The sequence below is a fragment of the Neolamprologus multifasciatus genome, chromosome 23 (assembly GCF_963576455.1).
Source record: "Neolamprologus multifasciatus chromosome 23, fNeoMul1.2, whole genome shotgun sequence".
NCBI classification, from domain to species: domain Eukaryota; kingdom Metazoa; phylum Chordata; class Actinopteri; order Cichliformes; family Cichlidae; genus Neolamprologus; species Neolamprologus multifasciatus.
The window spans coordinates 5,348,649-5,372,393 of record NC_140460.1 but is presented as its reverse complement, the minus strand read 5'-3'; the positions used below and the strand labels follow the sequence as shown (position 1 = coordinate 5,372,393).

Genomic DNA, 23,745 nt, shown 5'->3' with positions numbered 1-23,745 from the left:
TTGTGGCTGTCTGTGTTTGATCGTAGATTAGCAATGAAAGGACAGACATGTATGTCATAGTTTTGTTTATTGAACTTGATATATTGCCCAAGGGCAGACCACCTTCACTCCCACTCTTTCCTTCGTCTCTCAGTATTATTCTAACCGCAGCTGTACAGCGAAACATAAGCATTCATTGATAAACCCAGACAGTCAACAAAATAAGGAATGACAGTGCTGGCGAGGCAAATTGCTTCATGTATTCGGATTTGCTAGATACATATAATTATAGGCACTGGATAATAATTTGCAGCTTTATTGTGGGGAACTTTTGCCTTCTGCTGGATTTACACTACAGAAAGAACAGTTTAGGGTCACTTCAAAAGAACAATGAGATAAGAAATAAGTGTGTCATTTCAATGGGCCATGTCCCAAAACCACACAGAGCAGCCGAAGTATCTCCAAGCTGTGCCCCATTAAAGGCTAAATGAAATTATACAAAGTAAAACATACTGGACCCCAACGGGCAACAAAAAAGTCCCATTAAAAGGTTCATCTTTTAATTAATAGTATATAAGGAAACACTGCTGTCTTTAGAAAAACGTAATGTTTTATAAGGAAAAGGCTATTAAAAAACAAGCCCTTTTCATGAGTTTTATTATTTAGTGTGGTGTAAAAAGGTTTTGTGAGGTCATATAAGTGCCCTCCGTCTAGTGCTGCAGGGCATGGATCATTTCCCGACTCTGGAAATTGAGTCAGAGTCAAACTGTGTCCTGCCCTGGCTTATTACTGGCTGAGAGGATCGCCCATCCCAGCAGCATAAATATTTATACAGAGGGGGAACGACATCACTTATTCACAACACATTCATTCACTTAAGGCAGAGCTACTTGCAAAGTTAACTCAGAGTGATCAGCTCGATTTGCCAAAGGACCCATCACCTTTTCTTCTAGGTGTTTGCTGAGACAACCTTTTGAGAAGAAGTTTTTAAACTAACTCAGAATACACGATGAACGTTTTGATTTCAGTTTTGGGGGTGATTCTCGCTTTCTGTCAGATTGGGAGGAATCCTGTTAGTGGTGAGTAGATGTTTTCCATTTTTTCCATATTTTGAACAAAATGTCCCATGCTTTAAAAATCATGGCAGAAATGTTGGTATAATGATCGCTGTGAAAGAAGGATTTTGACAAAACCCCAATCCATTTTTCTCCTGTTTTGCATGTACATTTTTGTAAATTCGAAATAAGCTATTTACTACTGATATGTGTTAAAAACTCCTGACATATGTAATATATAGTGTTCTAGATGGTATAATATGTTTAAAAAGACTTTGTGACAAGACTTATGAAGTGTGATTTACAATCGTTCATAATAACACGATACACTTCCTAAGTGTTCCTGTAACAAAGATAAATATTCCTATAATTAACATCTGTTATGGCACCATCTCCAGCTGGGATGTGCTGGCTGCAGCAGAGTCAAGATCAAAGGTGCGACATGGTGCTGATGAGAGGGGTGACCAGGGAGGAGTGCTGTGCCGGGGGACGCCTGGACACAGCGTGGTCCAACACCAGCCTGCCCATGAATGAAGTCAGCCTGCTGGGCTTCCTGGGTATTGTCTCCTGTAAACCGTGCAAAGGTAAACAAACCATTAAGAAAGTAATGAGTTGCATCTGCCAAGTATAAGAAGCAAGTTGCATGTACTGCTCTTAGTCATTGCCATTAACTGTAAAAAGATGCTGCCTAATTCTTAACAGTCATATTCTTTCGCATATTTACCGCGCTTGGTATGCTACTGTAGTTAGTTTAAGGTGAGTACACGGAATAACAGCCGATACCCTAGATATAATTTGCGCACTTAAAAACAAAGCTTAAATATTATTGGGTTTTGATTAATACACTGGGGATTCCATTGCATAATGTAGCAATTGTGTCTCTTGGAGAGAGTTTGCGAAGGTCCATTTGAGTCATTTGTGAGATATTTACACAATGAGTTCCCAGTGCAGCTTTCTAACAAATTGCAGACGAGGATCAAGGAGAGGCATTATACAAAACTCCAGCTGTCCTGAGAAGCTTCCTGCCATGGAATTTCTGCAAGGTTCATTCAGGTTCACTTGCAGATAAATTCTGTTTTCATAAGCAGAACTTGTACGTGAACAATGTTTTTTTCTTTTCTTTCCAAGTTTAATAAGTTCCACTAAAAAAGACAAGACTAGCTACTGGCATTTTTGGATACACTCAGTCCTTGGTGTGTCACATGGCTCATCATGGAGAAGTTGTGATGTGAATTCTGTTTAGATAGATTTTAAATAAGCAGAAAGAATACAGTTAAAGCTTTGTTAAAATGCCTCTCGCATAAAAATAAACCGCTGTAACCCGTGGGAAATTAATGAGGCTGGTGGAAACCAACGCTAGTTAAAAAGGAGTCCTGTTTTCTTTCACAAACAGGAAAATGTTTTCCTGCATTCTGAAATTTGCCCAGACACCTGGGAATCATAATGTCCGGCGCTATTTTGATAGTTTGGATTTCTGTAGGAGGAAAACATCAATATTTTCAACCATGTTGTGTCATGCCAAATAAATTACAACCAATAGCTAGCAACTCTGGACATTAGTGGCATATACAGAGGACATGAAGAGAAGGTGTACAGACAGCAAGACAGAAAGGGAGAGATTGAAATCGACCATAGAAACAGACCAGGGGAGTCGAGCAATGAAAACACAGCTTTGAAATAAAACAGGATATTAAAGTACTGTTGGAGACAGGAAATAAGTTCCCGATTGTTTACAGAATCCTCGGGACTCGGAGCTCATCAGGAATGATCTCCACAGACTCAGAAACCTGGGTAGAGACCTGTATGCACTCTCTCGTGTTGATTTTGCGCTAGGATTACAGATCGTCCTGTGCTTTGACATTATGAGGTGTCGGAATAGCCTGTAGCTTCCCCGTTTCTCAGCCTGTAAACTTCCCTGACAGCTTTTTGAACTCCTTCCTCACAGCCTCCGCACAGTCTGTGCGCAGCCATACACAGATCTGTTATGAAAACACGCCAGCCTCACATTCCATCGGGCGAGACACCTCTGTGTGTAACGGTCAATAAAGAGATGTGATTATTATAAATATTGTGCAAGGTGGGAATTGTGTTGCGATCTGGGAAAAAACCCAGGTTTCCAGCTTGTTTTGTATGAAAACGCAGGTGAATCACCTGATGTCTGCAGACTTGTTAATACGGTAACATTACGCTGTGCTTTTGTAGAGACATGCGAGGGAGTCAGATGTGGTCCCGGGAAGGTTTGCAAGATGAAGACAGGAAGGCCTCAGTGTGTTTGCTCTCCAGACTGCTCTCACATTACCCGGAGGCATCCTGTGTGCGGCAGCGATGGGAAGACATATAAGGATGAGTGCTCTCTGCTTATGGCGCGCTGTATGGGACACCCAGACCTTGAGGTCATGTACCACGGAGAGTGCACAAGTAAGTTCGTCCTTCCCTGGAAGCTAAGCTGTTTTGTTCTTAAGCATTCCAATTCTGTTGCCCTAATGCCTTTTATCTTTCTTTATTTCCCCAGAGTCGTGCTCCAGTGTTGTGTGTCCAGGAACTCACACCTGTGTGACCGACCAGACCAACAGCGCTCACTGCGTCATGTGCCGCACTGCACCTTGCCCAATACCCATGCCGTCCGAGCACCGCATCTGTGGCAATGACAACGTCACCTACCCAAGCGCCTGCCACCTCCGCCGCGCTACCTGCTTCCTCGGCCGCTCCATAGGAGTCCGCCACTATGGCCACTGCAACAGTAAGATTGCTCAAACACCTGCCAGCTTCTACTTTTTACCCGTCTTTACATTGCTGCGACTTTGTTTGCTACAATAAAGTCATTTACGGCTCTTTTTTTGTTTGTTGCAGGTCCACCTCGGAAATTTCACATCTTGGACGGCAGTGAGGAAAACGCAGTCTAGATGGTCGATTCCTGACGCAGCCCCTTTTTGCAGGATATGACCCGATCAAAAAACATTTTTGCTCCACTAGCTTCCCATAAGGAACTTTTTTTTTTGACAATCACTCCCCCCTCCCCTCCCTTTCTACATATTAATGGTAGATGTGATATGAGACACCTCTGTTGGAAGAGAGGTGTTTAATAACACACACATGCCTCTAAAAAGCTATTTTTTGTTAACTATGTTTCAGTTTGGAAAGTGGAGGCAGATGAATGCATTTGTCATGAGACAGATATATCTCATGAGCTGTTTGGGAGATGTGTGCATATTGTAAATAGAATACCAGTACTATTTATTGGAGAAGGTATTAAAACTCTATTTATGTTTTTTAGCCTGGTAAAACAAAAATAGTATACCCTATGAAAGCTCTTTGTGGTGGGGTGGGGCGTGGCCTGCGATGCTGTGCAGGGAAGGTGGACACACGCACGATCTGATATCCTCGTGTTGGTGTTGTTCCCAGATCATCATACTAAAGGTTGTTCCAGGATCAACATTGCAAGTGACCAATCAGAATGTTGTGATGTCATACTTTTGCGACTTCGGGAAAAACCGGCGTAAAACAAAAAACTGTACTTAAGCTGTGAGAATCCGCCTTTGTCCGCCAATCAACGGACCCTAACCCTGACCCTAACCCTAACCCTTTAATAAACGCTAAGCAGAATTGATATTGTCCTTGCAACATTGGAATTTCATAAATGCACGAATGGGTTGGTGCGCAAAAGAATAACGTCACAATAATGTGATTGGTCACTTGCAATGTTGAACCTGGAACAACATTTTCATGATGATCTGGGAACAACACCAACACGACGATATCAGATCATCCGTGGAGGCACCTGCATGGCATCGCAGGCCACGCCCTGCCACACTCATGCAAAAATAAATGTATTTATTGTTTGTTTGTTTTTTTAATGTACATATATATATATGAAGTCACTGGGTTTGGCATTTTACAAATATGTTACAGTTTTAAAGGCTCCATTCCCCACAAACAAACATTTTCCCTCAAGTTAATGGAAAGCAAAGCTAATTTTTTCGAAAGCTGATGCTATTTTGTAGTCTGTTGATGTGGTTTCAATTCACCGCAAACAACAACGTGGCGACTACAGTTCAGCTGCATATACTTCATTTAGGGTGGTGAGGACGGGGTTCAGTCTAAACAAATCTGTATAGTCTCTATTCCCCCCTACACATGTTTACTCTGAATCCCAGGCCAAACTCTTGGCCACCCGCTGATCACCGAAATTAACAGTTTTGTTGTGTTTCTGGGAGTCTCAGAAGGCTGTTGGTACAACCCAGAGCCCTCTACAATACCTCCTCTGTTGAATGCTTTTTTTTTTGTTTTGTAAAATATTTTTTGTACGTCATGCAAATTAGTTCTGATGCTGTTTTGCTGCTTTGATTTGTTTTGATTTTTTTTTTTTTGTTTAAATAACTTACAGGACAGACACATGTAATTAGAACCGCATGACTTAAAGGAAAATTAAATTTGTCTGGGAATGAAGTACAATTTGGACCAATTGAAAATACCTGATTATAATGCCATCAGAGTCAACATCTACACATCTACACAAGTAAAAGTAGTCAAGTGATCCAATTCAACATATTAAACTCAAAGCAGATGCCTGGATACTCTAAACAGCCTTAATAGTGTACTTTGAAACATGTTAACTTTCCTTCTGTAAATAACAATCTCAAGTGTACCACCTACCCGTGTACCTACTGTGAACTTTGAATGACAAATGCATTAACATATTTTTGTACTGCCATTGTAAAACAACTTAAAGTTTCATGTGTCGCAGTGCGTCTTCTTTCTTTAGAAATCAAAATAATTGTTCTTTTCCCAGCTGCCTTGTTATACCTTGTTATTGCCTCAATTGTAATTTAATAACAATACTTTACGCATGTGAAACAGCATCTGACGTGTATTTGATGATATATAAATTTTTCTTAACTGTGTCACAGTCTTAATCACTTCAGCCAAATGAGATCATACTTGCACCCTTAAGCAGAACTCATCAGCTGGGGTTTAGGGTGGTGGATCAGGCTCCAGCAGCCAGACAGAGGCTGTCAGTTTATGTGTGCTGTGGTTAGACCTCGTCTTCTGTGCGTGCAGTGGGTGAGTCGCCTTTCTGACATCCCTCGCAAGGCCACAGGCGAGAGGAAAGAGAGAATGAAATCCAGCCTGTCCAGCTTTCCTCCCGTCTCCTCGGGGATATCCCCCGTTCTAGAAAAGGCGGGACGGGTCAGGGGGACGAAGGGTAAAGGAGCTAAGGATTAAATGTTTCGAAGCGCCGAGGCCTTGATACTGACTCACTTTCCTGTATAAAGTACCTCCCTTGTTTTTCTGTTTCTAGCCTTCCTCTTCTGAATCCTGCACTCCGCCATGCAGCAGCATCTGGTTCAACTTTAGGCACATGTTTATATTCCTGTCCAAGTACCCTTTTATTACACTGGGAATGGAATTAGATGTTTTGTTAGTCCGAACAGGGCAAATAATAATGCCACAGCAAAGCTGTTGTTGTGCCCACTCGTAAAATGTGTTGCTTTTTCAGAAATGTTCATTTTAACATCCTTAGTATACTGTGTATAAAAAGACCCAAACTAATTCAAATAATTTGACTCTGGCATTCTTGCATACACATATTGGTCAGTTTTTGTCATCGAGCAAACAGCAATGATCTCAATATGGTTCACTAGAGTTTTATAGACAAAAGAGGTAGCTAGTGTAGCTACTAAGCCAGTTTAGTTTTCCATTATTAATGTGGAATTCATGTTGCCGTAGCCAAAGTAAAGTAAAGTCTATCCCAGCTCTGTATGGTGTCAAAAAATGAGAAAATATCCTTAATACTTAAGTTATCCCAGGTGAAAAATCCTGCCTTCTACTTGCGAAGAAAGTTGGAGTGGAGCTGAAACAGCTTGCATTTTCTATATGTTAATATATTATGACTTTTAACCAACTAGTAACATATTTGTGTAATAAATATTTTTTAAAAATCCCCACACCTTTGCCATCTATATTATTTACCCCACCAAACTAGTCTCTTTTTTGGTCAAAGTTTAAAATATGGCACCCCCACAAGAATTTGCAATGAATGTCTACCGCGATAAAGAAGTTGCCACACTTTTGAGGCACATATATTGACATACCTGTGGTCTCCCCGTAAAATACACAAGTGGAAAACACAGCGAGAGAGGAGTTTTGGTTCACGTGTGCTCATTTAGGTACATTTTGTTTAAAACAAATTTTTTTTTTAAAATGTTGTTGTCATTATGACGGTGTAACATCTTCACCGGGAACAGCCTGGACATCATTACCACGTAGGCCTCCAGCTGATGTCGGATATGATGGGCCTGTGTCATAGCAGTGGTGGTAATAACATAACCACAGAGTAAACCTATGAGCCATTTCAGAGCAATTCTAATTACATCTACCGCTGACCTCAGGAATGCTGTGCCCACTTTGCTCCGTATTTCATTCCTTTTACTACATGTTACGGTTTGTGGTGTATCCAAAGAGGTGTTAGCCTTGCTTCCCCCTGGAACACGGTTTCGTGTGTGGGTGGGTGCATGTTAGTGTGTGTGGGTGTGAGTATGGATTCATCTCTGCTGTTGAAGCTCACCTGTTATGACCAAGGGAAAAGTCATACGCGTTACATCAGAGCCCCTTGGTGAGTTGTTTATATCCCTCCAAACACATGCGGCTATAATGTGACGCCCACACTGAAATTTGAAGGATGCGTCATCATCCTGTTCTGATATGTCGAGCTTCTTTCTCAACGACGTCCACATGGTATCATTTCCTCCAACTTGCCATACTACTTCCAGTAACAGCCAACATGTAGATCTGAAACGATGTTGTGATGAAACCCAGTGCTGTGGAGTGTTTTGGAGACCACCCACTCTCTGGATCGCGCCACTGGATTGTAAACATCTCCATCCCACAGCTGAAACTAATAGATATCAGATCCATCACTCCATCAGAAAATATCTGCCTCACACATTATTTCCCAGAGTTGTTCTGTTACATGGCGAGTCTTTCAAAATTTCCACATGTGCGCAATATTTGACAATAGTTTATTATGCTGACACAATAGCCAGTGCATCAGCCTTTTAGTTTATACTTTTAAATTACAGATGTTGTTTTATATATTTCTTGGGAAAGCTTTTTGCTTTTTATTGCTTATCTGGAGTAACATGTTCTTTAGGAGCGAAATAATCTATCTGTCAGGGAACATATCACTGCCGATTATAACTCACGAAAGAGCCTTTATAATAAACAGCAATTAATAATAATTAGGCAATGTTTAGAAGTTTTGTTTCATGCCGTAGAAGTGTTTCCGAGATTATTTGTGGATGTCAGGTAAAGACAATGATGTCCAGAAAAATCCCCCAAAAGTTCTGAGAAACGTCTGCGATCACCAAAGCCACTTTCTTTGAGTCATTCGAGGCAACAGTAATGTAAAACTGCAGGCAAGCGTAGTGCAAAACAACAGCGTTATCCAAGTACTGATCATCAACAACAAATCAGCAGAGTTAGGAAGTTGTGTAAATGCTAATTGTCCCAAATTATTCCTGGTGAATTGTTTCACTTCCTCATCATGACCTCTGGCTTCTCTGTGGGCTCTGCGTGTGGTCTGGCCCATACGTACTAGGAATCACAGGGAGAAACCGGACAAGCAAAATATACAGTAAGATTCTCTGCAAAATATAATTCCAGACATAATTATGAAATATTGATCCCTGATGAGTTCACTATTATATTCAAAAAGCTATTGAGGGAATGTCTAGTCGTGGTTTTTAAAGTCTCTGGGAGCATTTATGCTGGGAAAATAGGCACTTGTTGTTTCTCTGCCTTGACATTTGACAAGGTAAGTAAATTAGCTCCGGTTTGGGTTTGTGCTTAAATATCACACAGCACAAGTGAAAATGAAGTCAGTCAAGTGCGATAATGGGGCTCTATTACATTCCTAACCTTGACTCAAATGAAGTCCAATTGTGCTGTTTGAGGCTTGGAGAGCAACCAGACCACAGCCAGTTTCACATCAGCTTTTCAGGTGGCTCACTTACAGAAACAAGAGTGAAATACCTTTTTTTATTACCTTTGGCCAGCCACCTGCTTGTTTATCATGGAAAGTTGGATAGTTATGATGGAAAATTGCTTGAGCATTTATGTGCTGTCGTGTGTTACAGCATACCATGTAAATTCAGTAAAGATGAGAATGGAAAAGTTGCCTTTTCATTTCATTTCTCCGGCTCATTAGGAACTTCTGCAATAGCCACCAGGACACACCTAATTAAATCACCTGTTCAGAGAACCTTTGTTAGCTTAAGAAGAACGTACCAACGACAAGCTCAGGAGATTCATATGGCATCTATTCCCCAGAATGCTAAGCTTAACATCTTATAAACAAACAGATGGTTTAAATGAACTGACACCGTGTTTAGCGGACACTCTAGTGGTGTATAGCATACGCTTTTGCTGGTACGAGACACACAAACATTGTTGATGCTCTATGTGTATTATGGCACTCTGTAGTTTCATTCATGCAGACAGACATACAATACCTTTACACATCTATACAAAACATGTAAAAGCCATGGACTTTTCTACATAACAGAACAATATAGTGACCTTGATGTCACCCACTGGTTTGTGGACTCTGCATTTAAAGTTTGGGGTGTAGCATTATGGCTGACACCAGTAGCGGCTACATTTGAGCGAGAAGTGAGGGTGCTATGTTTTCTGTGCTATGGACTGGTTAGCAACATTTACTATGTATGGGTGAAAACGCCCCTACTCAGATATTTTCTGATTAATACTAAGTAACACATAAATGAAATGCTTACATTTCCATCCTTCCCTTTTCTTCCAATTATTTAATTCGGGTCACGGTTGGGTTACAGCCTATCCCAGCTGTCATAGGGCGAGACGTAGGTTACGCCCTGCACGGCTCGCCAATCTGCTGCAGGGTTACTTGAATTTCACTCACCAGATTTCTTGGATGAAGAATCTGTGCAATCAGGCAGCGCACTGGTATTTGCCAACTAACTGCATTAAATAAGCTCTAGAAGCCATTGGCACAAATAACACTGTCAAGATATCCAGGTTAGCGGCTTCCAATAGCTGGGGTGACTATCAGACATAGGTTTTTTTGTTTGGTTTCTTTGTACCAAGTATTTTTTTAAAAGTTTTAAAAAGGTATAGTGATATTCTTTAGTGTGGTGTGGGGGGATTAACTTGCTTTATGGGTCAGTCTCAAATGGGTATTTGAAGAACTTTGCTTCTGCGTTAACTCAATGTCTCAACTCTGGATTTCCCACTTTACCCAACTCATAACATTTAGTCATTAAACTGAAACATCTAGATGATGTATTTGTACTGTCTCAAACATGTTAAACTCCAGCAGCTTGAGTGATTCACACATGGCTTATGTTCTCTTTGTAGCACATTCAGTGGTTCTGAGACTGTATTCAGCAACCTATTACTTACATGGTTTCTTTATTGTAAACTGTAACTGTAGCTTCTTTCCTCACTGTATCAATACCCACTTAGATTTGAATATACTCTTCATTCCTTATGGAGAATGAGTGACTCAGTGACTCTTCCTTTCCAATCATACGAGCAAACCCAAAATTTTTATGTTGAAGTTTATGCAGGAAATGATTACAGTTTTTTTTCCCTATGGTAACACTGATGTTTGATGTTTGACCAGGCAAATGTATGACAGTTCATCCAGTGGTTCTTAAACAGAAAAATAGAAATAAAAATGTAATGGTGGTTCTTGAGGAAAAAAATCAGGAGGATCCAAAGATAGATGGCAAAAGTCAGGAGCACTGAAGCAAATACAAAAAGACACTGATTGGGTCATTGGCATAAAAAACACACTCTTAATGATCAGGACTGATTACCACGACTTAATGCAACAACTGCTTAATGAAACCAGACAACATCAAAGTTTGCCAAAACATCTGCAGTTACCACAAACACTCCACTACAACAAGTCATTTGAAACTAAGTAGCTAATTGTACACATGTGTTCCTCTAGCAACATCTATATTTTGTTAGCTGCTCAGTGATGTAATCCTAAACACTTATGTACTAATGCTGTACCATGGAGGTTTATCCTGAAACATGCAGAGTGGAAAAACATCGCCGGGATATCTTCATGTTCTTAGACGTACAAGGTTTATTTTGTCAAAGAGAGCTTTGACCATCACTAATGTTGAGTGTGTGTGTGTGTGTGTGTGTGTGTGTGTGTGTGTGTGTGTGTGTGTGTGTGTGTGTGTAATGCACAAGTTTTGCGACACATGGCATCAGACAGAGTATGTCTGGAGGAAGAGAGAGTCTTCGATGGGTGGGACTGAAAACAAGTGACGCATGACTAAGAGGCCCAGGAAGTTCCAGCAGGCGGCTGTTATTGCTGAGTGTCTGCATGTGTGTGTATTTATGTGTGTATGTTAGTGTGATTCTGGGGCCCCGGGGAACAGTGTGGGGCAATCCTGGCGGGAATGTCTGGAAAAACTTGATGGAGTGACAAAAGCAGCAGTGTCCCTTGCACCATATCTGTCTGCTCCCTTGGCTGCGACACTGTCTGCTGTCTTTTTGAGTTCAATATAAATTAAGCTATTAAAAGTAGGTCATGAAAATACCAAATATTGTATTTAGGAGTTACTTCATGTGAATGTAAGCGTGCAGATTAATCAGACTTAAAAAAAAAAAAGGTCTTATTAATTAATTAATTAAAAGTCTGACTTAAAAAAGTAAAAGCTGCTTTATCGCAGCTCCATGAAGAAACAGACTAAATTATTTTCACCTATTGCAAAGTTTTAGGTTAAATATCCAGTGTTTAAAAGCAACTTTAAACTTCTTTACCTAAAACTATGATGTAGAAGGTCTCTTGGTAGTTGTTTTCTGCTGCCCACATGACCTCATTCTGACCCACAGTCACTCAGTCCCCAGATTGCATTGCTACAATGAGCATTCAACTGCAATGGCAGTGACGCACTGGGTTCAGGGAGACAATAGCTTACCTCAGTCTGGCAGACATAGCAAACCTCGGTGCTATCAGACTCTCTCTAATCTCAGCCCATGGGACAGTCGTGTCTTTCCTGCTCCCACATGGCCAGATCAGACACAACATCAACCTAGAGAGCACATTAGGAACTAACTTGGTTACATTGTTAGCTTTGCTGTGTGGCAACATCCAGCATTTTTTCCCCAGTGATTCACTGTGCCATACCATACTTTAAGCTATTGATTGGTTTACTGACTTTTTTTTGCATAACACATTTAGAGATATACATGGTTATTTGTTGTTTGTGCAAAATAGCAAACACTAAACACAAAAAATACCCGAGGCTGGGTGCATATAGGCCTGCTGTTACCAAGAGCATGAAAGCAAATGTTTTCATGTAAAAATCAGGCCAGAAGGGTTTAGAAACCTGATTGGCCAATGGCTGGTCAGATGGGAACTCCTACTTGCTGTCAACATGTGATGCGACTCCAGACTTATGTGATATGTTTATAGCCATGAGTCTGCTGTTAAGGTAATCTCATTAAGGACACCAGTGTATAATAAAAATATTGCTTACATTTTAGCTGACAACCTCAAAAATAAAAACAGACCTGAAAACAAAATGTGATCAATCATTTTGCTCTCCAGCCCTTATGGAACTATGTGATGTCTGAGACCCTTCACTGCTATCTCAGGGCCACCAGATTGATGAAGAATTTAAAACAACACAACATTTTTTCCTGTGTGAGCGACTACTTATTTTACTGTCTTCTGTTTGAGGTTTGACACTTGATGATATTCCAATGACTGCTGTCAAACACTGACACATGAAAAATACAAAATCCACATTTGATGAAATAGTTTTGTTCAAAAACAGATGCTACAAAACCTTTAAACACTTGGAGCATGCCTGTTGGCTCATAAGGTGGTTGACAGTAATCCAATGGAAAAGTAGCATGTGTCAAAATAAATCTAGTGTGCTGCCAAATTGCAAAAACACATCTCTGGTTGTCATGTGAAGACAGTGAGCAGGGGGGCAATGAACCTGCAGGGATAACACGAGTTCAGTGGAGACACTGTGTGGTGATACAGATTCACTGGGGGTAATTATATTGACCAGTCTCCAGTTCCTTAAGGCTTTTAAGCTAACATATTAGTATGAATCCTTATTTACAACAGGCAAAAACTAAACTGCATATTTATTATTTATCACGGGACAGAAATGGGAAACTTATCAAGAGTGAGTAGTATCTTTAGTCACTGGCTACACTGTGAAATACCCTCAAGTCACCACTTGATACACAAAAGCACCACCATGTGGTGGCATTTTGTAAACCACATGTGTGATTTTTTTTTAAAGCACACATCCTAATTGTAATACATACATATATATTTAATAACCAATAACTGTCAGATATATTCAAACCAACTGCCATAATGATATTTCAGGAGCTCATTCCTAGCATTCTTCATGAAACTATACAATAACTCTTTTTTTGTGTGACAGGCATAAGATTTCACACTCATATTTCTGTATCATACCTTCTTGTAGCTGTTTGTCATATTTATAGTGTACATACTATTTATTAATTCAAATTCTTTTTACTCTCTAACTTGTGTTTTTGTTTATTTTTGTAATCATTTTTGTATATACAATTTTTTTTATACTTTATCCCACTGCTGTAATGCAATAATTTGCCTTGTGGTTGTGGAATCTATCTATCTATCTATCTATCTATCTATCTATCTATCTATCTATCTATCTATCTATCTATCTATCTATCTATCTATCTATCCTGTCAGTAAGGGAAACTGAATGTTGAGGTTTACCAATGGCAACATTTACAGCACCATCTACAGTCACTATTAATTTATTTCTATCTGTGTTATTTTTGTTTTTATTTTTGTATTTTTTATGGCAAAGTTTTTATATGACAGTGTCAGCAGTTCACTGTAATCTACAATGTTTACGTCTAATATTTTTTGGAATATCGAAGTCCAGTAACATGAATCAATTGTCCCTGTTAAATAAATAAAACTTAACAAATCCATGTAATCTATTACAAAATATTAAACTGACTATAACATTTCATTGCATTCTATATCGACAATAGCTTTATTAAAACCTCACATTGTAATATTAAGTGTTTATGTTCACTCACAAGGTCGGCGTCATTTCTAGCAAGTTCGCGTGGTGTCCTGATTGTCCTTTTCGGTGCTCCGTAGTTTTTCCTCTTTACCTGTTTAGTATAGTGATGGGATTTCCGGCTCTTTTTAGAGAGCCGGCTCTTTCGGCTCGGCTCACTAAAAAGAGCCGGCTCTTTCGGCTCCGAACCGGCTCTTCAGGTTGTTTTGTTGCTTTAATTATTTAATCATTAACAATAATATAAAATTATGCAGAAAAGGAATTATTAATGTAAAAAAGTGGTTTTATTTATATATGTTTATATATGGCCCCTAGAGACAAAGCACGTACAAACTCTAAAGCATATACAAACTCCAAAACACATTTCTAGTGTTAACTGAACTTCCAAAACAGAGCTACCCAGATCACTTAAATTACACAATTGAAAGCATGTGCGTATTGTTTGTGTATTTATAGACAAGCACTCGTATTTATTCAAATAATTAAAAAAAAAAATTCATTTACCTGTTATTACCACACACCAAATCCGGTTCTTGATACTTCCTGGCTTGTGTAGCCACGAGGTAACAAATGCTCAACACTGCGCCCTAGCATCCTGGAGCACTTCTGTTGTCTTTTGTACGTGCTTCTGAGTTTTTACGTGTTTTGGAGTTTGTACGTGCTTCTGAGTTTTTACGTGTTTTGGAGTTTGTACGTGCTTCTGAGTTTTTACGTGTTTTGGAGTTTTTACGTGTTTTGGAGTTTTTACGTGTTTTGGAGTTTGTACATGTTTTGGAGTTTGTACTCCTTTGTCTCTAAGGGCCACCATAAATATACTTTATTTATTCACTCCACATAAAATGTAATAAATAAATCATATAATACAAAGAACAACTATTTACATTTTAAACTTTTAACTATTTAAATTTTCTGCTTTTTCCTTTTAAACAAATTTAACGTGAAACAACACAAAACACTGCAAACCACAACACAATTAAATATAAATTAAAATATTAAAACAAAAAGAAGATGCACATTCTCTGTCATATGGGCCTGTATGATTTCTGAATCCTTTATCATCTGCAACTAAAAATAGTGGATGATTACTATACCTTTCTAATGTGACGTTGTTGTCCCTCGCTCTCTTTCTCTCTGGCTCTGTTCCTGTGCTACTGTGAGTTTAACTAACGCCCCTCCCCCCTCTGCCCAGCGCAAAGTACAGGCCGCGCGTGCGGAGTTTAGCGGAAAAAAGGGCGAGAGAGAGGGTGAGAGAAAAAAAAAAAAAAAAAACCCTCACGACTCCCAATAAGGAGCCGGCTCGCGTCCTACACTTCAAAGACCCGGCTCTAAGAGCCATTTCGTTCGCGAACGACCCATCACTAGTTTAGTAGCTAATGATGGCTGAAGCTCCTCCATGGCCCAGCCGGTTTTTCTGTCATAGATGCTCAGCAGAGATCAGTCCTCGGCTTCCCGTAAGTGTAGTGGATAAAAATTGTAGAGAATAAAATTTGGACAAACGGAAAACGCGATGGCATCGGCGGTACTTTCTTAAGTATTGTTTTAGTAAGAGGACAACAATTAGCATGCTAACGGTATTAGCAGATTCCTACGATGTAGCGTTTATCTCGCCAACCCTGCCCAGTTAGTTAGCTACTCTAAATAGAGGATCGGCTGTTATACAACGTCAAACTGCGTAAGCCTCGCTGACAGATGGATTTCTAATTTGTAATATCTTTAAAAAAAATGTTGGTCCTTATTTGATGGGATTTCGATGGGTATTAGCCTGACCGCTAGCTACACTTACTAGCAGTAACTAACGGTAGAATTGGAATCTTTATAATTATAGACTTCGGGACTTTCTTATATCGGAAAATTCTTTTCAAACTGAACAGTTTTTTTTTTAAATCGCTTGTGTGCATGTTTCTGTCAGTCCGGCTGAAAGGATCTGTCACAGGATGCTAAACGTGCCGTTTAGAGTGTCAAATATCAGCTAACGGTTTGTGTAGGGTGGTGAAAATGACTTGAAATGTGCCGTTGTGTATGTCTCTAACATGTGAACAACTAGTGACTTTTTATTCTTGGCTTTTTTGAAGGACATAATTCAAGTGTAACTGGTTGCAGTTGTTATTCATTCCACTAGTGTTGGTTGATAATATCGAAAATTGTTCATATTTGTTTTGGTATTACTGATATTATATAAATGTATATTACATTGCAATATATACATATTACGATGGATTATATGTAAGCTATATAAACGTATGTGATAAAATTTCATTTTGACCAGTCAGACTTCCACTTCTGTTTTTGATGTCTTCTCAGTTAACTGAGATAAAAACGGGGCACAAGGGACAGAAAATATCGTAAACAGTATTGGGTAATGCAAATTAAACTATACTGAAAATGTGTAGAGAATGACTTTATTCATAATTTTTCCTATTAGAAATAGATTTGTAAATGCGATTTTTTTATTTTTTGTAACAGATGTTATGAACTTCGTTTGTCGTTTTTGTAAACCGTGACAAATGCATGTCAAAAACTTAAAGGGAACTCCGGCTATTAAGACATGTTTGCGCTAAAATATGTACTGTGCTTTCAATAAAACATGTGTGATATTAAAATACACCAAATGTTTTCCTTTTAAGCACATTTTATATAAAACCATTTACCAGTAGGTCGCCATTCTTATTTACTTCTCAATGCACTCTGGGTATTGATGCCATACGGTTGCACCACATCCAGTTTACAGTTAGCGGCACACTGGAAATGGCTTCTGTTCAACCTTTCCAGTTTGAACCAGAGCAAACCGAGAGAGAGAATGAAAATAGTCAACCAGCACTTAGTTTAGATGAAGATGAAAACAATCCGCCACGCGAGGACGAGAGAGTGACGGAAAACTACTGGCGCCTATGCCGCTACTGCTTGCCAATGGCAACGGCGACTGAGAGCGTTTGTTGTAAAGCACCAAAACTTTTTGAAGGTCTTTAAGTGATAACATTATGACAACACAACATTATGAATCGTGCTTCCGGGCCCAAAGTAGTCTGCATTTAATAAGACTGTTGTGTTTTTAACACGTTTCAATGCTTTGTATCTTATTCGATTTAATCTCAACAATCCCCTAAAAACAGTCAGTGATCACTGTCGCCTTCTCACGGTTTTTATTACCGCTAATCACTTTAAAGCTCAGTTTTTAAACCCTTACGATGTAACTAGCCCAGCCGATGCAGCAGCAGTATATTAATGACTAACCTTATATTATGGATGGATACGGTTGCTACACTTTAAAAAACAAAACAGGTTAGCTGAACGAAAGCACCTATACTACCGACAACCAATACACGTCATCGTCCCAGAATGCATTGTGTGCGAAAAAACATGGCTGCTCCCACGGCTCCAAAATAGTTTTAAACAACAAAGATTTAATGAATAACAAAAAATTGTAGTTATTCTCAAGTATGTTTTTATGTAGTGGAGATAATTTGTAACATATTTAGAGTAACTTGTAATGATAGTCGGGATTCCCTTTAAAAAAATAACCCCCCACCCCAATAATTTTTAAACCATGGAACTAAACTGAAATGACCAAAGCTACTCCAATTAAGTGAGAAAAACTAAAACTATATAGATAGATAGATAGATAGATAGATAGATATATCTCAAAGAGACATCTTTTATTTTTTTAAGCTGACCTGAAACAGTTCACCTAGGAGGGATCCTACTGCGATGCTCATCTACCGTAGCTAGCTTGTTTTTGATGTGGAGGAGTAGTGGCTTTACTCTGACCCCTACTTTAATAACTGAGCTCCTCATCCTGTTAATATATTTATTTATGTATTTATTTTTCCTTTTAAAAACAACAGCAGCACATAGACTGCACTAACACGTCCCACTACATTAGAATAAAATACATTTAAACAACTGTTTTATTTACAGTCCATCACAGTTTTAACGGAAGTAATCGGTGAAAATACTTGCAATTGATTTTCTTTTAACCAAAACCCTGAAAGTAAGCTTTTCCAGTCTAGGTTATATGTTAAGCATAAGTTGCTTAACATATACCCTGATGTAGCCTGTGGAGTCACTTGCAAATATGTAAGATTTAAATGACAAGCAGTTATGTGATAATTCTTTGATTAAAGGTTAAAGTTGCCTTTTGTCTGTTTTCAGTCTTTTTTTTCTGGATAGCTTGAATGAAAAATAAATTGTATTAATCAATGCTGGCTGCAGATGCATTAACTCTTACAGTTAAAATAGTATGTAGCATTTGCAGATAAATCAATTTATCTCTTTGTAAATTGTGAGTGAGGAAGCAAAGAAAGTATTTTGTAGGGAATAATGTTACATGAATGGCAATAATTATTACACTTGGCAAAGAATGTACATCTTGTTATTAGAATTGAAAGGTTTTTTTTCCTCACAATCAGAGAACAACATTATGTGTTTGCTCATACTACTGTCTTGTTTTACAGGAGTATACATGTCCAAGATGTGAGTCAGGGTTTATTGAAGAACTGCTGGAAGAAAGAAGGTGTGTAAAAAGTGTATATTGAACACAGTTTAACCCTGTGTAAAACAAATTTAGTAGTTTTTGTTGATATATGTCTGTATATTTCCTGTTTCTCGAAAGGAACAAAGAAATAAATCACATCATTTCCTAAAGGGATTTTTAAAGCATTCTGATTCTGATTTTATATATATATATATATATATATATATATATATATATATATATATATATATATATATATATATATAAGAAAATCAGTAGGATGAGCATTCCATAATTATTTGTAGATGATGAAATTTAGGAAACCTCCAGCAGCAGAAATAGAAAGCAAACTAATTCACTTGTTTAAATATAAATGTTTCCGTATATGCTTTGCATATACTGTGAAATGGAAGATTGTGTTATTTTCTTCCATTAAAGGGTGGCCTAAAAAATCTAATAACTAATCTGATCTAATCAACATATGGCCATGAGTTTTTGTCCTTTTTTAGGTGTCTTTAATGATGTTATCCAGTAAGTGTTACATGGTAACAGTTTGCAAAAAGTAAATAATCTAGAAAACAAAGTGAAATGGCAGCAAAACATTACAAATATATAAAAGGATAAAAACGTTGACGCATGGTCATTTCCTTTGATGTCACTGGGTCTAAACATAACACTCTCAATGATGTTCCCCTGTTTAGTGCTGACAATGGCTCCATGTCTACCATCTCCAGCGGGCCCCAGAATCAACAACCATTTGAGGTTTCTAACCCATTCTTTATTCAGACTCTGTCTTTATCATCTAACCTCCCCCTGTTTTGTACCGCTCTGACTCTGTTATGCACACTATTGTGTAACAGAGTCAGCATTTCTTAAAACTGCTTCCAGTGACGTTTGTGCTAATATGTTGTCATGCATGATGAACTTTGTCTTGGAGTTTGCACTTTAGCTTTTGAAACTGTAGTTTTGAGCTTTACAGTATATTTTATTGAATAATGTGTCTAGCTTTACTTTTCCCTGTTAAAAATAGGCATCAGTAATCTAAAGATTTTTTTTAAAAGTGATAGTTACTCAGGCTTTAATGATCAGTAAACAGGGAAATGCTGCAAGTCAGCATTCTGTGACTGTACCATTGGTGAACCTTGACCTAATTATCAACCAAACCATTAACTTTCAAAGTGTTTTTGTATTGAATGTAAAAGTTTGGTGTTTGTATTCCAAAAGCTTCACTTGTTTGTACCAAGTCAGTGTGTTTGCTTTCATTTATTTGTGTCCCAGAATGCGGACCAGCACCTGTTTACATTCCCTTCAGGCTATGGCCAGTTTGCCCTGGGTGTCTTTGATGATAGCTTTGACTTTGGGGCTGGACTCGCAACAGAGGATAACAGGGATGCTGAAAACCGTCGGGAAAGGGAAGCTGCATCTCGGCAACGATATGGTGCCAGGCAACCAAGAAGTCGCCATGGTTCAAGACGACAAGCAGGGAGACACGAGGGAGTTCCCACTTTAGAGGGGTAAAGAGTGCAGATTGTGAAGTGAAGCGGTGTTTTGTTTTGTTTGTGCTTGCTGGGCAATTTATTAATATTCCTGCCTCCTACTTTGTCATATCTTTTTATGTTCTTTTTCATAGAATCATTCAGCAGCTAGTAAATGGAATAATTGCACCTACGGCAATGCCAAACATTGGTGTTGGACCCTGGTGAGTTTGTGAAATAGATGTGTTAAAATAGAGCGGAAGTTCACACCAAAATGTGCTTACTTTGTTCTAATGTCCCATTCTTTTTAAAGGGGTGTTCTTCACTCAAATCCTATGGACTATGCCTGGGGTGCTAATGGATTAGATGCTATTATAACACAGGTATTCTTTTAGAAACTTTGTTTTTTAAGTGATTGTATTAACATTGTAGATACTAATGCGAATGGAATGTGTCTTTCAATTTATCCTCCTTTCTAATATTCTCCTTTCTTTAATGTTTAGTTATTAAATCAGTTTGAGAATACAGGACCACCACCTGCTGATAGAGATAAAATAAAAAGTCTTCCTACAGTACAAATTACAGATGAGCATGTTGGTAAGTTAAAAAAGTTAAAACAGCTTTGCAGGCTATTGCAAGTATGTCATCAGATTTCAGTTGTTTGACTTATTCTTTTTAATCAAGTATGACTATTTATTTGTAGATTTAAGTAAATAACTTTAGGGTATTCTAAGTCACTATTTTACTTTAAAAATGGGAATATACTTGCTCCTAACTTAACAAATGTTTCCACTGGATATTAAAGAATATGGAGCTTTTCCTAAAAAATAAGTCCTAATCCTATTTGCTTGTCAGTAAAAGTTTCATCCAGAACTAACTGTTGTCCTATTTGCACCATATTTAACTATATTTTTTGAACATTTGCTGTCTTTCAGCTTCAGGACTGGAATGTCCAGTGTGTAAAGAAGATTACAGTGTTGGTGAAAATGTGAGGCAGCTCCCATGCAATCACATGTTTCACAATGATTGCATAGTCCCTTGGTTGGAACAGGTACTAGACATCACCTATTCAGTATTCTTTACCCTTACAGTAAATATTCAGTTGTTGCTGACTGAAACATTGGGCTAAATGGGACTCTAAAAAGGTTTTATATTTTTCTCCAGCATGACACTTGTCCAGTGTGCAGGAAAAGCTTGAGTGGACAGAACACAGCGACAAACCCTCCAGAACTATCAGGGATGAATTTTACCTCCTCCTCTTCCTCTTCCTCCTCCTCCTCCTCATCATCCTCCTCAACACCCCAGTCCTCAAGTTCAACCAGCAATGAGAACTCCACAGATAATTCGTAGGAAGAACATGTGTCACCCCATGAGCTGTTTTTAGCTCTCAGGCTGCTGTACTTCAGAGCAGTGACCTCCATCCTCTCCCTGCCGAAGGGCCGAAACCTGAGTGCATCTCCCCAGGAGCACTCACGCTGATTCACGGATAAGTGATACATGAGGCCCATGTATTTCTGCCCATCCTGTTGCTCCCACCTTCATCAGGATTCTGAACAAAGGAAGGGCAGAGGCCTGGAGTTCACCTTCAGTCAGGGAGGATGCATAGACGCATGGATACTTAAAGAGGCTTGATCTGCCTGAATCACCTCATACAAGAAGAGAAAAAAAGAATCCAAAGGTAGAAAACTAGAACAAGACAGTTGCTGTTCTTTTTTATTTCTCACTTTTCAATCTCTTGATTTGTTTGTTTTATGATGACCCACTTTTTTCAGTAAAGCAAGAGAATAAGAAAGCTGTCCCTTTTTAAGGAGCATTCATATCTCACATATTAAATGACCCAAAATGCACTATAGTGCACTGCTTAAGCGTGCACTTTGAACTTTCATTGAAACAATATTATATCTGATCCCTTTAGCTCTTTAAAAAAATTACAATAGTTTCTATAATTATTTTATTGTCAACCTGTACTTGCTATTTTAAGATTACCTGAATCACACAGGTACCATTGTTTGCACTTGAAATGATCTGTTAAATTGCAGTAAATTTTTTATTAATTGCCACATACTTCATGATTTATATTTGCATAAATACCATAAAACATGTTTCCACATATGATACACGTGATACATTTTGAAACATTTCTGTGCATTTTAATTTAAACATAAATATTTTCAAAAGTTGCCAGTTGAATACCTCTTGATTTGCAGTATGATCATGTACAGACAAAACTGTCTAACAGATGAAAATAAAGATGTTTGGGTGCTAGCACTCATTTCCTTTAAGTCATTCTTAGGGTGTGGTTACAATACTCTAAAGGCTTTCCAATAAGTCTTACAACAACAGTGTTTTACGTGTATTCATTTTTTTATACTCTGACTGTGGTGCTGTGGTTTAAAAACTAAATGGTAGTGCAGTAATCATAAAAACTGGGTCATTTTAAAAGAGGAGAGGTTAAAACATACCCTCTTGATACCCTTTTGTTCAAGTACCAAATAAAAAAAAAACTAATGATATGGTGAACTTTTAAGTTGTAAGTTATTCTGGTTCCCAGTCTAAATTATTTGTTCCTGTCATGACGCCTTCAAAGCTGTTCAGAACAGCCAAGCATCAACCAAGGAACAATGACCCCATTAGTGAGCACTGCTGGACCTGTTTTCAATGCATAATAAGATTTTGTGATAATTTTGTACTTTCAAAGTAAGGCCTGGTCCAAAGGCATGCAGCTAGTAAACAGATTCTATATTAAATCCTTCACTGGTGTACTTGCCTGTCTAATGTTATCAAGAAGCCAATAAATTCTGTTTCCTTTAATTGTTTAGCCATATGGGTGTATTTCCTCTACATTGTACTTCACATCAGGGGTTTTATGTTCAAAGAGGGCATTGTTATGGACAGAACACTGATCTTACTGGAAGACAGATGAATACATATAGCTCAGAGTTTGCTCTCACAAGGGGAAATTACAGATTCATAATCTTTCTTTAAAAAAAAAACTATACAAAACATTGTTGACCTTGTTTTTTTGCCTTCTAGCTGTGAAGCTGGAATATATCAGGCTTATTAAATATTTGGTTGCTGTAGATTCAGTGGTTCTGGTGCCGGTTAAAAGTCTAGACTTATGATTTTAAAAAAAATACATAATGTGAATATGTAGTGGCTTTATTTTTCTAGAGCTGCAGGTTTTGCAAATCTTTTAATAACAGAAACCTGAATAAAATGAAAATATTTAAATATTTCATGTTGGAGTATTTTTTATATTTCCAGAAGAATTATCTTATTTAACCCCCGCGACCCTGGAAAGGATAAGCAGAAGCGAATGGATGGATGGATTATCTTATTTAAATGTTATTTAATATTAATTCCAAAACTCCATTTGTTTTTACTCTAGCCATTTTCCTGTGAAGAACAGCCTACGTTTAGGTTGGATGTGTTTTCCCAAACAAAACTAGTTGAAATTTTTAATTCTTCTTCTAATGTCTTTTCCTCTGTGTTTTTTTTATTTCCTGCTTTTGCTTTAGATTGCCTCATAGGCACCTCAGTTCTATTCATACTTCTTTTCTATTTTCTGTTATTGATTCCTTTCCTTACATTTAATTTATGTAAACATCTCCTTAAAAACACTGACATACTTTGAACGTCTTATCTAGATGAGTTTCCGT

At 38.2% G+C, this 23,745-nt stretch overlaps 2 protein-coding genes and 1 long non-coding RNA gene across 4 annotated transcripts; 2 read left to right on the top strand and 1 right to left on the bottom strand.

Moving 5' to 3' along the window:
- The first annotated feature begins 816 nt into the window (after positions 1-816).
- Positions 817-7,227, top strand: fstl3 (follistatin-like 3 (secreted glycoprotein)). The gene is made up of 5 exons (XM_085151217.1): positions 817-1,058; positions 1,433-1,618; positions 3,237-3,452; positions 3,547-3,774; positions 3,885-7,227. Exons 1-5 carry the CDS (start codon positions 989-991, stop codon positions 3,935-3,937), a joined length of 753 nt encoding a protein of 250 aa, XP_085007343.1. The 5' UTR covers positions 817-988; the 3' UTR covers positions 3,938-7,227.
- LOC146490802 (uncharacterized) lies at positions 5,379-15,610 on the bottom strand. Its single transcript, XR_014872349.1, has 3 exons — positions 15,500-15,610; positions 14,157-14,234; positions 5,379-12,124 (listed from the first exon to the last, which is right to left on the bottom strand). It is a non-coding gene; the product is annotated as an uncharacterized LOC146490802 (long non-coding RNA).
- LOC146490801 (E3 ubiquitin-protein ligase RNF126-like) lies at positions 15,462-22,351 on the top strand. 2 transcript variants are annotated; one of them, XM_085151215.1, is made up of 9 exons: positions 15,462-15,591; positions 18,592-18,650; positions 19,313-19,373; positions 19,890-20,125; positions 20,242-20,310; positions 20,400-20,469; positions 20,590-20,683; positions 21,022-21,137; positions 21,251-22,351. In XM_085151215.1, exons 1-9 carry the CDS (start codon positions 15,514-15,516, stop codon positions 21,434-21,436), a joined length of 969 nt encoding a protein of 322 aa, XP_085007341.1. In that variant the 5' UTR covers positions 15,462-15,513; the 3' UTR covers positions 21,437-22,351. The 2 variants fall into 2 exon arrangements, with proteins under 2 accessions (XP_085007341.1, XP_085007342.1); XM_085151216.1 differs by lacking the exon at positions 15,462-15,591 and adding an exon at positions 16,018-16,115.
- Positions 22,352-23,745: the final 1,394 nt, after the last annotated feature.